General features: G+C 41.0%; 1 protein-coding gene across 1 annotated transcript; it reads right to left on the minus strand.

The window, feature by feature from the left end:
* Window positions 1–5,874: 5,874 nt before the first annotated feature.
* Window positions 5,875–6,636, minus strand: LOC120993934 (olfactory receptor 5A1-like). Its single transcript, XM_040422396.1, has one exon. The coding sequence runs from the start codon at window positions 6,634–6,636 to the stop codon at window positions 5,875–5,877; it is 762 nt and encodes a 253-aa protein (XP_040278330.1).
* Window positions 6,637–14,696: the final 8,060 nt, after the last annotated feature.

A 14,696-nucleotide genomic window follows, 5' to 3' on the forward strand; every position in this document is an offset into this window, starting at 1 on the left:
ACAATATGGATACGGCTGGACAACGCGTTCTATTAAATTTTTAGGGGTGAACTTAACCTCGGACCCTGGGGATCTATTTGAGGAAAATTTCAGTAATCTTCATAGATCAATAGCAGTCACTATTGACTCGTGGTGCATCCCCTTCACCTCGTGGTTTGGAAGGCGTACATTGATTAAATCGGTGTTAGTCCCCAAAATCTTGTATTACATTTTAGTACTGCCAATCCACTTGCCAAAATCCTTTTTTGTCCAGCTGAAGCAATGTTTCTCCAGATTTCTCTGGAAAAAATCTAGACCCCGTATTCCGCACTCGACAATGGTTCAGCCTAATAGGTTAGGGGGAATGGGACTTCCGGACATGGCAGAGTACTATAGGGCAATTCAGGGGATGAGATGTCTGGAATGGATTAGAGGCCCAGAGAACAGACTCGACATTCTAGCAGAAGCCGGGGATAGGAGACTCCCTCTGAGATCATTTCTTCTTTCCCCCCCTAAAGATATGCCCCAGCAGATTAGATCACTTAGCCTCACGACAAAAAATACGTTAAACCTGTGGCGTTCGGATTTGTCTAAGGTGCTACTTTCAAGCCACGAGGTGTCACCTGTGCTCCAGGTCAGAGACATTCTATGGAGCTCTGGGGGATTATTTGGCTCTACTTTACCAGGTGATCTTAAGGAACTGTCATTCCAATTGGTTGACCTACTACATCCGTCAGGTCATTTAATAGAGGATTGGGACAATCACCCTAAATTGCAAAAGTTATCCTTTATCCACAAATTATATATTAAACAATACTTAGGGAAAAAGAAAATATCCACATCGGTCTCAACGACACAATTTGAGCAAATGATCCTTTCTAAAGTCCCTCCTTTGAAAAAAGTCTTGCGGCTGTATTCCCTGCTGGTTTCCCAGACCAGACCCGACTCATATGGTTTCATCCGTAAATGGGAAAATGATTTAGATGTACACTTTTCAGATAGGGAAATAGCGCAGATTTGCTCTATCACTCCAAGGGTATCTAGATGTGTCAAATTGCAGGAGAACCTTTACAAGGTGATCACAAGGTGGTACTTCACACCTCAAAGATTGCATCATATATACCCAGAATGTGATTCAAGATGCTGGAGATGTCTCAATGCAGAGGGCTCGCTAGTGCACATATGGTGGTCATGTCCTGATATTGCTGAGTACTGGACAAGGATATGCACAATATGTTCACAGATTAGTGGGGTAAAGTTTGTTCCCTCAGCTAAAGGGTGCCTATTGGGGATAATGGGAGAAATTAAAGGGAATAGACATATTATCTCCTTGTTGGGCCAATTGCTGGCGGCTGCGAGGGTTCTTATAGCCTTTAATTGGAAGAATCGCAAGGCCCCTCCTATCTCCCAATGGATTACAAAGTGTGATGCACTCTACAGAATGGAGCAGATTGCTGGGTGGGAATCCAAAAGGTCACAGGTGTTCGAAGCCATATGGTCCCCATGGAAAAAATATAGAGGTTTCTCATCCTAATAGTAAATAGAGCTATACAACAGTTGTATCAGGGATGTAGGAGTAACTCCTTTTCCCCCTCTCCCCCCCCGTCAATCCTTGGTCTTCTTACCCCCCTTTTTCTTTTCCCCTCCCCTTTTCCCTGCATTGTTGGTACTTAAATATGCTTACATTCTCAGATGTATGATTTGTATAACAAGTGCCCCAATGTGGGGTGGATGTATCTTTTGTATTTTCTGCTCATGATTCAGAATAAAATATTTTCAAAACTCAAAAAAAAAAAAAAAAAAAGGACGGAACCCTTAAAAAAAAAAAAAAAAAATTAAAGTGATAGGATAACGAATGATTCTCAAACCCTTTTCGTATATTATTGATGTGCTCTGAAATCCGTTTTTTTAAAGATCTTTTAGTCCGCCCTACATATTGCCGTTTGCATGGGCATTCTATCACGTAAATTACATTTTCAGAGTTGCATGTCAAACATTCCTTAATTACGTGGCGATGATTATTGGTGGTTGATACTAATTCGTTCGTTCTTTTTTGGAAGGATGTTAGCCTGCAATTACCACAATTACCACACCTAAAGAAACCTTGTAGACCTATCCAACTAGAAATGGTGGGCTCCCTATTTAGATGTCTCTTAACTGTTGGAGCCACCTTAAGCCCCAAATTGCCGGCTTTAGAAAAAGTAATTTTCGGGTTGGATGGCATTAATGTACCTACAATTTTGTCCTTTTGTAACAAATGCCAGTGTTTGGTAATAATATGGCGTATTTTTCTATAGTCATCACTAAAGGGTAAAATCATTCTAAGGACTTCCTGATTAGACTCAAGTTTTTGAGGGTCCTTCTCTACAAAGAAGGTCTTCCTATCCATGTCTTTAACCTGCTAGAGTGCTTTATCCAGAATCGCCGCAGGATAATTTTTCTCCAGGAATTTATCCTTCATTTTATCTGCCTCTATACTAAACTGTACCTCTGATGTAAAATTTCGCTTAACCCTTCTAAATTGGCCCTGAGGGATATTGGTTAGCCAACTTGGGAGGTGGCAGCTATTGAAGAGGATGTAGCTATTCCTAGCAGTGGGCTTTACGAAGGTGCTACACACTACATTCTTATCCTTAATACTAATATTTAAGTCAGGTATTCTATATTGTCCTGGCTCGTGGTGCCTGTGAATCTTAAATTTCTGTCATTAAGGTTAATTCCTTCCAAAAAACCTTGTAGGCTATCTTTCCCACTTTGCCAGACAAAAAGGATATCATCAATATATCGCTGCCAGAGCACCAGGTCTGTCCCCATCTTTGGCAGAATCACGTTCCCACTCCGCCATAAATAAATTAGCATAACTGGGGGCGAACCTGGTGCCCATGGCAGTCCCCTGTATTTGTAAATAAAATTCTCCTTCAAAATTAAAATAATTATGAGTTAAGATAAAATCTATGCCTTTGATTAAAAAACTTATTTGATCCTCACTCAACCTACCTTCCAATGTCAATTGGGATCTTACGGCCTGTTTCCCTTTTTCGTGGTCTATTATTGTGTACAGAGATTGGATGTCCAATGATCCCATAATCCATGTATCTTCAAATTGTAATTTTTCAACTGTTTGGATAATTTGAGTTGTGTCCTTATTATATGATGGGGTTTTTTGACGGGGGAACTACTGCATGTGCCACCGTACCAGCTTCAACTGCCCTTCTGGTGCTCGCCACTTCACCATGTTCTACGGCAGTGCTGGTACTAGGTACAGGATGGGCTGCGCTGCGGGTGTATGCCTCACCACGTAATCCGACAGCGCCAGACCCACTCTGCTGCCCTCGAAGCGGATCCTGCACCACCTGTGGTCTAGCAACAAGGGGCCGGGTACGCCTGGTGGTATCAAGGACCTCAACCTCATCGTCCGAACTTTGGGTCAGACTGCCACTGCTTTCTACAGGTTCGTATTCTGACCCGCTGGATTCGTCAGATGAGGGTTCCCATTCCTCATCCGACTGGGTCAGAAGCCTGTAGGCCTCTTCAGAAGAATACCCCTTACTTGCCATTTGGTCAACTAAATTTAGGGGGTATTCCCTGAGACTACCCAAGAAAAAAAGCAAGCCTGTCTTACAAATGGGAGGCCAGCGAAGTACAGGAAGCCGCTGCGATTGATATAAAATATCAAAACAGATTTTTTTTATCGCCGCAGCGCTTGTGTAGTGATTGTGCAGTGATAAAAAAATAAATAAAAATTTTGTCACTGCGGCGGGGCGGGCATGGGTGAACGCACGTGTGGGAGACCGATCAGGCCTGATCGGGCAAACACTGCGTTTTGGGTGGAGGGCGAACTAAGGTGACACTAATACTATTATAGATCTGACTGTGATCAGTTCTGATCACTTACAGATACTATAAAAGTACAAATGCTGATTAGCGATACGCTAATCAGCGAATCAGTGACTGCGGTGGGCTGGGATCTTACCGACGCTAACTGCCTAACAAAGGGGCCTAAACTAACCTAAACCTAACCGTCAATACTAGTGGGGAAAAAAAAGTGACAGTTTACACTGATCACTTTTTTCCCTTTCACTAGTGATTGACAGGGGTGATCAAGGGGTTAATTGGGGTGATGGGGGGGGGTGATCTGGGGCTAAATGTGTAGTGTTTGGTGTACTCACAGTGATGTGTGCTCCTCTGCTGGGACCAACCGACGAAAAGGAACCAGCAGAGAGCACAGAAGCCATTTAACACATTATATTTATAAATATAATGTGTTAAATGGCTTCTGATTTGATTTTTTAAAAGTCACCAACCTGCCAGTGCTGATCATTGGCTGTCAGGCTGGTGACGAACTTCTCCTGCGACTTTTCCCGGCCCGCATTGCGCATGCGCGGGCCGGTAATGCTCGAAATCTCGCGTCTCGCGAGATGACGCGCCGATGCGTCAAGGACGAACAAACCGACCGCCCGCAGGACGCATCCCTGCGTTAGGCGGTGGGAAAGCGGTTAACGGTCATCACATGTCCATTTTAAGACCAATGGTAGTCTATGGGGTTATTCACACAGCAGTTTTTTTGATGGTCAGTGAAAAACAGACGTAAAAAAATAGAACATGTTCTATCTTGTCCGTTTTTCACTGACCGACTGCCCCATACAATTGAATGGGTCAGTTTTTAACATCCGTTTCTCAGAAATGGACAGTTTGTCAGTTTTTAACTGATGTGCATGTGCATGTATCCTAATTACTAGAATTTATCCATAGAGTTAGTTCTGGACTGAAGTGGATAAAATTGATGGTTTGACATTTTGAAGTTCTCGATCATGTTCACATTATATATGGTATCGTGACCCTGCAGTTCAGATAGCTGCAGAATAGCCCTCCAGATTCCGGAATTCATTAGTATGTGAATCATCAACATTAGATTCATCAGAAACATCTGTTGTAAAAACAATGACGCTTAACAGTCAGGTTGCGAATAAACCTATTGATATCCTTGTTAGTTGAAAAAAGATCAAAATTAACAGAAGGGACAAACGTAAGACCTAATGACAGGATAGCGACATGATCTGGAGTGAGAGTCTCAGTAGACAAATTAAGTACATCCAGTCACTTAGTGTCTATTTCCTCTTGCGCAGGCGCTGAGATAAGGTTGGGGAGGCTTTGTCTATGTTTCCCCCCCCCCCCCCCCACCACTTTTTGTGTATTGTTATGTCACAACCTGTTGTGATGTGCTGGTTTGATGAGATGTGCCAGCTTTAACGTCACTATCAGTATTGTCAGATTACTTCCATCTGATTCCATCTCTGATGAACTAAACACTACTTTTCGGTTAGGAGTGGTACGTTTGCCGCATTTATGCTTTGTCAGTATGGATTTTGGTGTAGATGTCATGTTTTCTCTCATGTTCTTGAATCTCAGACCGCGTGGTGTCATACTGCGCTCCTTATAGGTCTGTAATGTTTTATAGTCCCACCATAGTTTAGTTTCTTGGGTGAGCAGCTTTTCCAAGCCAGTAATTGTGGTTTTTAAATTCACTTGTTCCTCTGGTATGGCCCAGCATGGTACCAGAGGGCCCTTTGGTGGGCCCACGCTATGAAACCATAATGGGCCCAAAAGATCCAGCAGAGAAAAAAACATTTGGCTGCCTCTGGTGCCAATCACTTGCCACTAGGATTTGTTGATTTTATTCAAAACCTATAAAACTGTATTGATGATATAGGGGTTGGGCCTTGAGAAGAATTTACTATGATTATCCCCAAAAACACCAGTCCAACACTATCTGGCATCCTCTTTCACTGTCTGAATACTGGCTATTCAGCTGCCATGCACCCATCGGGAAATGACTGCAAGGGCGGTGAACTGACTCTATTACCACATAGAATGTTAGGCGGAATAGTGAAGTTATTAACATATGCATCTTCTTCTCATAATCTTTTTGACAGCAGTCTGCAGGTCTTTGTTCCTCCAGCTATAGATTAGCGGGTTTAATGCAGGAATAACCACAGTATAAAAAACTGCCACTACTTTGTCTTGTTCTGAAAAATATTGTACACTTGGGCGCAGGTACATAAACAATATAGTACCATAAAACATGATAACTACAGTAAGGTGAGATGAACAGGTATAGAAAATCTTACACCTGCCCTCTGTGGACCTAATTCCAAGCACAATATGTATGATATAACCATAGGAAGTCATAATAGTAACCACAGATATGCCACTAACCAGTGCCACTGAGGACAAAAGGACAAGTTCATTGGCATAGGTATCAGAACAAGCAAGCTTCAGCATAGGGGGGTAGTCACAATAGAAATGTTGCATGTTCACTGGTCCACAGAAGGAAAGTTGGAATGCATAGGACGCATTTAAGACTGAAGTCAATATGGCAACGGTATAGCAGCTTGCTATCAATAGTCGGCATACTGATGCTGTCATTATACGGTAATATAATAGCGGCCTGCTTACTGCCACACAGCGGTCACAGGACATCAGTGCCAGGATAAGTGACTCCAGACTACCAAATACACTGAAAAAAATCAGTTGAAGCATACAGGCAATGTATGAAAGAGACGTGTCCCCAGCTATCAAGATATCCAGGAGTTTAGGGGTAATGACAGAAGAGTAACAGAGATCTGAAAACGACAAGTGACTCAAAAAGAAGTACATCGGTGTCTGTAAACTAGGAGCAAGCTGAAATAATAGTAAAATGTTAACATTTCCCACAATAGAAAGCATGTAGATGATGAAAAATAGAATGAAAAGGAAGCGCTGGAGATAATTGTCATCAGTCAGACCTAGGAGGACAAATCTGCACACAGAAGTTTGATTGTTAGCATTATATGTCAGAAGGATAGTCATTTATGTCCTGCTGAGTTTGCACTTTGTATATGTGTGATCCTTGTAGCGATAAAATGAAATAATGTAATGAAATGGACTAGGTTAATTCTTCCATATGAAGGCAACGCAGCTCAGCTTTCTTCTCCTTGAAAAATTTTGAACAGTCTTTATTTTTACCAAAGACCTAAATAAAAAAAATACAAGTGAAAAAAATTACAGACAGCACTAGCTAATAATTTACAATACATTCAAAAAGTCTTCAGACCATTTCATGTTTTTCACATTTTGTTAAATTTTGGCCTTGTGCTAAAATAAAACAAAATCATGGTTTCCCCATCATTCTACACTCAATAATGGCAACTGAAAAAATAATTTTAGAAATCTTTGCAAATTTATTGAAAACAAAAAACTTAAATATTGCATTCACATATGTATTCAGACCCTGTACTCAGGACTTAGTTGTAGTAATTACAGACTCCAGTCTTCTTGGGTATGATGCCAGAAAGTTTGCACACCTGGATTTGGGGATTGCCATTCTTCTCTGCAGATCCTCTGAAGCTCTGTCAGGTTGGATGGAGACCATCAGTGGACAGCCATTTTCAGGTCTTTCCAGAGATGTTCGATTTGGTTCAAGTCAGGGCTCTGGCTGGGCAACTCAAGGACATTCACAGAGTAGTCCCTAAGCTACGCCTGTGTTGTCTTGGCTTTTTGCTTAGGTTCCTTGTCTTGTTGGAATGTGAACCTTCAGCCCAGGTCCAGAGCACTCTTGATCAGGTTTTTATTAAGAATATCTCTGTACTTTGCTCCATTAAGCTTTCCCTCACCCATGACCAGTTTCCCTGTTCCCGCTGCTGAAAAAACACACTCAAGGCATAATGCTGCCACCACTATGCTTCACTGTAGTATGTCTGGTTTCTTCTAGACATGATGCTTACAATTTAGTTCCATCTTGGTTTCACCAGTCCAGAAAATATTATTTATTACAGTCTGAGTCCTTTAGTGCTGTTTTTGCAAACCTCATGTTGGCTTTCATTTGTCTTTTACCTTCTGAAAGTTTATCCCATCTGCACACAGGATCTTTGGAACTCAGCCATAGTGACCATTGGGTTCTTCGTCACCTCTCTTACCACTCCCTTCTCTCCTAATTACTTAGTTTGGTGGTGCAACCAGCTCTAGGAAGAGTCCTGGTAGTTCCAAACTTCAACTATTTAGGAGTTATGGAAACCAGTATGCTCTTGGGAACTTTCAGCGCAGCAGAAATTTTACTTTACCCTCCTCCAGATCTGTGCCTTCACACAATCTTATCTCTGAGTTATACAGGCAGTTCTTTCCTCCTTATGGCTTGACTTTTGCTCTGATATGCATTGTCAGCTGTGAGACCTTATATAGACAGGGGTGTGTCTTCCCAAATCATGTCCAACCGATTAAGGCGTAGAAACATCTAAAACATCTAAAACATTATCAAGAGAAATGGGGAGGTTCTGAATACTTATGCCTATGCAGAATTATAGTTTTTCCTTTTTACTAAATTTGCAAAAAATTTCTAAAATTATGTTTTCACTTTCTCATTATGAGGTATTGAGTGCAGACAGATGGGGAAAACTTTTTTCTTTTTCATTTTAGCACAAGGCCGCAACATAACAGAATTTGAAGAAAGTGAAAGGGTCTGAAGACTTTATAAATGCATTGTAACTCCTGTTTCAGATACAATCTACAAGCTGGCAGATCACAAAAGGGATTATCCAAGATCACAATATTGATGGCCTATTCTCAAGATAGGCCAACGATATTAGATCAGTGGGGTTCAAACTCTGAGCCCCTCTCCTGAGGGGCTGCAGTGCTCCATAGACAACTGCAGACTTATCAGTGTTTACTTCAGTACGTACACAAGAATGTCCTACACTAGTAACGTCTTTTCTGTGTACAACAAAACAGCAGCTACTAAGCGTATAGCCTACTGGTGTATGGACCGAGTGGATCATTAGGGGTACCAAGAGTCAGAACCGTCCTGATCTGATAATGATGATCTATCTAAAAGACGGGCCATCAATATTGTGATCTCGGACATTCATATATCTCTAAATTTATAATGGCTGAATAGGCTGATATAAACTAATACACTATTTCTGACTAATGGTGCCTTTACGTGACACAACAAATGTGACTAATACTAATTAAAGACAGATATCTGTTAAATAGTCTGTCTGCCATGTTGTAATTATTGGTTCCTGATGGTTGCAATCATTGGCTATTTAAGTAAAATGATTTGGTACAAAACAACAGATATGCACTCTATCAATTGAATTCCCCAACCAAGATTGATGAGACAGTTTTTGGCCATGTATAGTTTAAATACATGACATTGACATCCGGAAAGACATCCTTCACAGGCCAACCATGAATGATCATGATTCAGCTATGCAAAATCTAGTTTATGGTCTACTCTAACTACCGGTAACTAAAGCCAGCAGTAAAGGCCGTATTAGACAGCCCGATGTGGCAGATGATTGACGGGAGGGAAGCGTACCCTCCCTAGCGGAGGAGGCTGCTATTACAGGCAGCGATCTCCTCCTGAGCATGGGGAGAAGTGATCGCTATACCATCGCTCTTCCCCATGCTGTATAAGTGGCTTGCCATCTAATTACAATCTGCTGCCTGCAAATGATAATTTTTAGCATGTCAAAAGATTTGAGCAATCGGCCGCAATATTAGACTGCAAGATGGTCGCTTATGAGCGTTCATACAAAAGCTTGTTTGCGATCATCTGCCAAAAAATCGGCATTGAGTAATACAGGCTTTACATTAGTTTATTAATTAGAGAGACATCCTGTTTGTTCATTATGGTTATCCCATCAATGATATCACAGTTCCATCCAAAGACAATGACTGTCAATGACCAGCTTAAGTTTATGTGTTGCATTCTGTGGTTACAGCTCTGTTCCTCCGTACACCCAGTTCACCATTCATAAACTTCTAGTAGGAATAATAAAGCAATGGCACAACATAGAGTTTTAAAAAAATCAACACTGTAGGATTTTAGGTTGGACTTGATGGACGTGTCTTTTAATCAGCTTTATGAATTTTGTAACTAATAACCTACTAGACCATAAAGAAGATACGTCAGTGAATATAACAACAAAGTTAGTCATGCAATTAAACGTAAAGGTGCACGTGTTCTATATAGATAGAGAGTGGCTCCTCTGGATTATGTGGGTGGTCCAGGTGACCCAGTTCAAAATTCCTTGCTAATGTTAGTCTCAACCTAAATACTCATTCCTCATATTAGGTTAGGTTCACATAGGCAACAAATCCTGTGTTTTTCTGTTCTGGCATAGCAAACACCCAATCTGGCACATGCTGCACACCAGTGGCACCTCACAGACCCCACTGACTATAATGGGGTCTGTTGGGTTTCTGTTCTGGTTTTATGCCAGAATCTACAACAGAAAGTCCTAACAGAACTGCAGATGTTACCTAGCCTCTTATCAGACCACAACTAGATCACTCTGTGATCTGTGTCTTTCTCGCTCCAAAATACATATAAAAATTTGAATAAAATGACACAAACACACAAAAATAGTTGTATACCTTAAAAATAGGGATCACAGTAATAAAGAACACTCTTATTTATTAAGAAATAAGGCTCAAAAGAGAATACAGTAGATACTCACAAGATAACAGTTCATAATCTAGAGATTAGGGTTATGGGTCAAGTATTATTTGTCTCAGCTTCTAAGACTAAGTCTCATAGTTGATCGTGGCTAATATAGCTGCTGTTCGTAATGTCACATCCATTAGGCGACCATCCCCAGTGATTTAATTACCTGTAATAGTTCTGAGTAATGTATTTGATTTTCTAAATTGTATTTGCTTCATTAACAATTAATTAAAACATTTGTTTTCTTTATATTCATAACAGAAGTGTTACCAGCGTATAAGGGGGGTAACCCTCTCACCATTATTTTGTGACTTTATTCCTTATTTTGCACCTTGTTTCGCCCTTTTACTTTGCTCGAAAGTGTGTTTGGCGGGCCACTGCAAGTGGGACTGCCACTGAGCACTTACAAAATTCCTGGTTGCTAGAAGTTTACTCAGGCCCTAGTCCAGGCCCAGACAGAGCATGATACCGATGCAGGGACAGCATTGCAGTGCTGAGAGGGGAGCAGCAGTGCTGTTGTAGAGAGGAGGCCGGAGGAGTCTATAATTGGAGGTGGAGTGAGTGCAGCAGGCAAGGAGACTTGCCACGAATGCCTTTGTAGGGGAAGTTTCCTCCATGCAATGTTGGTTGTAGAGCGCACCTTTACAAATTCCTTTGGAATGGCACATACATTTTTTACAGCAATACAACTTTACTGTGCATGCATTTACACACTTTTATCCACTAGAGGGCACTATGCTTGGAAATGTTGCTTTAAAGGAAATCTGTCACCAGGATAATCACTATTGAAGTAAAGCCATAGCCATAGTAACGATCTGCTCTATAAAAAAAGTCACATGACCTAATCCCTCAGGTAAATGCTGTAAAAATAAATAAATAAAAACTGTGCCAAAACAACCAATTTTTTGGTCACCTTGCCCCATAAAGTGTAATAATGAATGATCAAAAGATCATATGTACCCAAAAATGGTACCAATAAAAACGTCAACTGCACAAGATGATCGGAAGAAAAAAAAAAAATAGGGCGTTCACAAAATGGAGATACAAAAACATAATTTTTGTTTTCAAAAATACTTTATTATGTAAAACTGAAACAAACATCATAGAAAGTAGACATATTTGATATCATTGTAGACTATAGTTTTTTTTTTTTTGAGCGATTTTCTTATGTAAGGGCTCATTTTTTGCGGGATGAGGTGACGGTTTTATTGGTACAATTTTGTAGGACATACGCCTTTTTGATCACTTGGTGTTGCACTTTTTGTGATGTAAGGTGACAAAAATAGCTTTTTTTGACACATTTTTTTTTTTTTAATGGTGTTTATCGGACTGGGTCGATCATGTGATAACTTTATAGAGCCGACCGTCACGGACGCGGCAATACCAAATATGTCTATTTTATTTATTTTCTTCTATTTTTAACTTTTTTTTTTTATTCCTTGGGGAATTTTTTTTTTACATGTGAAACTTTTTTTTTTTTTTTTTTTAACACTTTATTTTATTTATTTTTTTATTTGACACTTTTCGTCCCCCATTAGGTAATACAAGATCTCTGGGGGACATTTAACTTGCCTTTTTTTTTTCCGCTGTTGATTTCTCCTGTAACTGGGGCTGACATAGTAGCCCCAGTTACAGGTGAAATACACCCCCCAGAGAGGCTGTACAGCCTCAGTGCAGGGCTGATTGAGGTCTCTGAAAGACCTCACAGCTCCTGCACTCACCTGGCTCCGGGGATCACATGACCGCCGGGCCGGAACAGGAAACGCACAGCGCTCGGTGAGCGCTGTGTATGCAGCGATCTACAGGGTAGGCCATTTATATGGATACATCTTAATAAAATGGGAATGGTTGGTGATATTAACTTCCTGTTTGTGGCACATTAGTATATGTGAGGGGGGAAACTTTTCAAGATGGGTTGTGACCATGGAGGCCATTTTGAAGTCGGCCATTTTGAATCCAACTTTTGTTTTTTCAATAGGAAGAGGGTCATGTGACACATCAAACTTATTGGGAATTTCACAAGAAAAACAATGGTGTGCTTGGTTTTAACGTAACTTTATTCTTTCATGAGTTATTTACAAGTTTCTCTTTGTTTACAGCCATTGACATGTCGCCGAGGTTAACACGTGAGTAGCGGATAGAAGTTGTGTTGATGTCTGGTGAACGCAGTAACCGGGTCATTGCAGCAGATTTCAATGCAAGACACCCTACGAGACCACCCATCTTGATGAAGGGCTAAGATATAACAGCCCGAAACGCGTCACAGCATACTACTCTGCATTTGATGTCTGTTTTTAAAGAAGTGGAATAAAGAAGCCTTTTATTGTGAAGAGCTGGAATTCGTTTTCTTTTTTCATTTTGCTCCAGACTGAGTCCAGGTCTGTACACGCGTGCTCTGCTTAGTGTGAGGTGAGAGCTGCAGCAATCTCTACATTTGTCCACCCATCTCCCATGCTACAGTTAGCAAACTGCTTGCTAAGTTTCGTGAAACTAGTTCAGTGTTGGATTTGCCAAAATGTGGACGCATGAAATCTGTCTCTAATGAAGAAACATCAGTGGCTGTCCTAGCTTCATTCAGCAAGAGCCCACAGCGTAGCACTCGCCACATGTCACTGGAGAGTGGCATTAGTCGAACATCCCTTCGGCGGATATTAGCTACTCACAAATGGCACCCTTACAAACTCCAGCTACTGCAGCATCTCAACGAGGATGACCCAGATCGGCGCACTGAATTTGCAGAATGGGCAAAACAAAAATTGGAACAGGACCCTTAGTTTACGCAGAAGATTTTGTTCAGTGATGAGGCAAACTTTTATGTGAATGGTGAAGTTAACAAACAAAACCACCGCTATTGGTCTGACACTAACCCACATTGGATAGATCCCTCCAAGACTGTTGGAACAAAAAAATTGATGGTATGGTGTGGTATATGGGGTACAAAGATAGTGGGGCCATTCTTCATCAATAGAAACCTCAAGGCCACTGGATATGCGAAATTGCTACATGATGATGTGTTTCCCTCTTTATGCACTGAAGCTGGCACGTTCCCTGAGTTTTTCCAGCAAGATGGTGCACCACCACATTATGGGTGTCAGGTCCGAGCATTCCTAGATGAACAGTTTCCTAGAAAGTGGATTGGTCGTCGTGGGCCAGTTGAATGGCCCCCAAGGTCTCCCGATCTGACCCCCTTAGACTTTTATCTTTGGGGTCATCTGAAGGCAATTGTCTATGCTGTGAAGATACGAGATGTGCAGCACCTGAAACTACGGATACTGGAAGCCTGTGCAAGCATTTCTCCTGCGGTGTTGCTATCAGTGTGTGAAGAGTGGGAGAAGAGGGTTGCATTGACAATCCAACACAATGGGCAGCACATTGAACACATTTTATAAGTGGTGAGAAACTTGTAAATAACTCATGAAAGAATAAAGTTACGTTAAAACCAAGCACACCATTGTTTTTCTTGTGAAATTCCCAATAAGTTTGATGTGTCACATGACCCTCTTCCTATTGAAAAAACAAAAATTGGATTCAAAATGGCCGACTTTAAAATGGCCACCATGGTCACAACCCATCTTGAAAAGTTTCCCCCCTCACATATACTAATGTGCCACAAACAGGAAGTTAATATCACCAACCATTCCCATTTTATTAAGGTGTATCCATATAAATGGCCCAACCTGTAGAAGGCAGGGACACCTGGGAACTGTCCCTGCCTTCTCTAAGGGTTGCCCTGCTGTCACTGACAGCGGGCAACCTGATCTGCAGCTGCACGATTAGCGTGCAGCTGCAGTCTCTGAATGGACGTTCAGGAACGTCCATTCAGAGATAAAGAACCACCTCCCAGACGTTTTTAGTCTATGGGTGGACGGGGGGTGGTTAAAAAGTGGGTTTTGGAAATTTTCTGAAAAATTTCAAGATTTGCTTCCATACTTCTAAGCCTTCTAACGTCCCCAAAAAATAAAATGTCATTTTCAAAATGATCCAAACATGAAGTAGACATATGGAAAATGTCAAGTAATAACTATAATATGCGGTATCACTATCTATTATAAAAGTAAAAAAATTGAAATTTGAAAATTTGGGAATTTTTCAACATTTTTGGTAAATTTAAGATTTTTTCACAAATAAAGGTGAAATATATTGACTCAAATTTATGACTATCGTGAAGTACAATGTGTCACGAGAAAACAATCTCAGAATGGCCTGGATAAGTAAAAGTGTTCCAAAGCTA

Source organism: Bufo bufo, chromosome 3 (genome assembly GCF_905171765.1).
Source record: "Bufo bufo chromosome 3, aBufBuf1.1, whole genome shotgun sequence".
Taxonomy (NCBI): domain Eukaryota; kingdom Metazoa; phylum Chordata; class Amphibia; order Anura; family Bufonidae; genus Bufo; species Bufo bufo.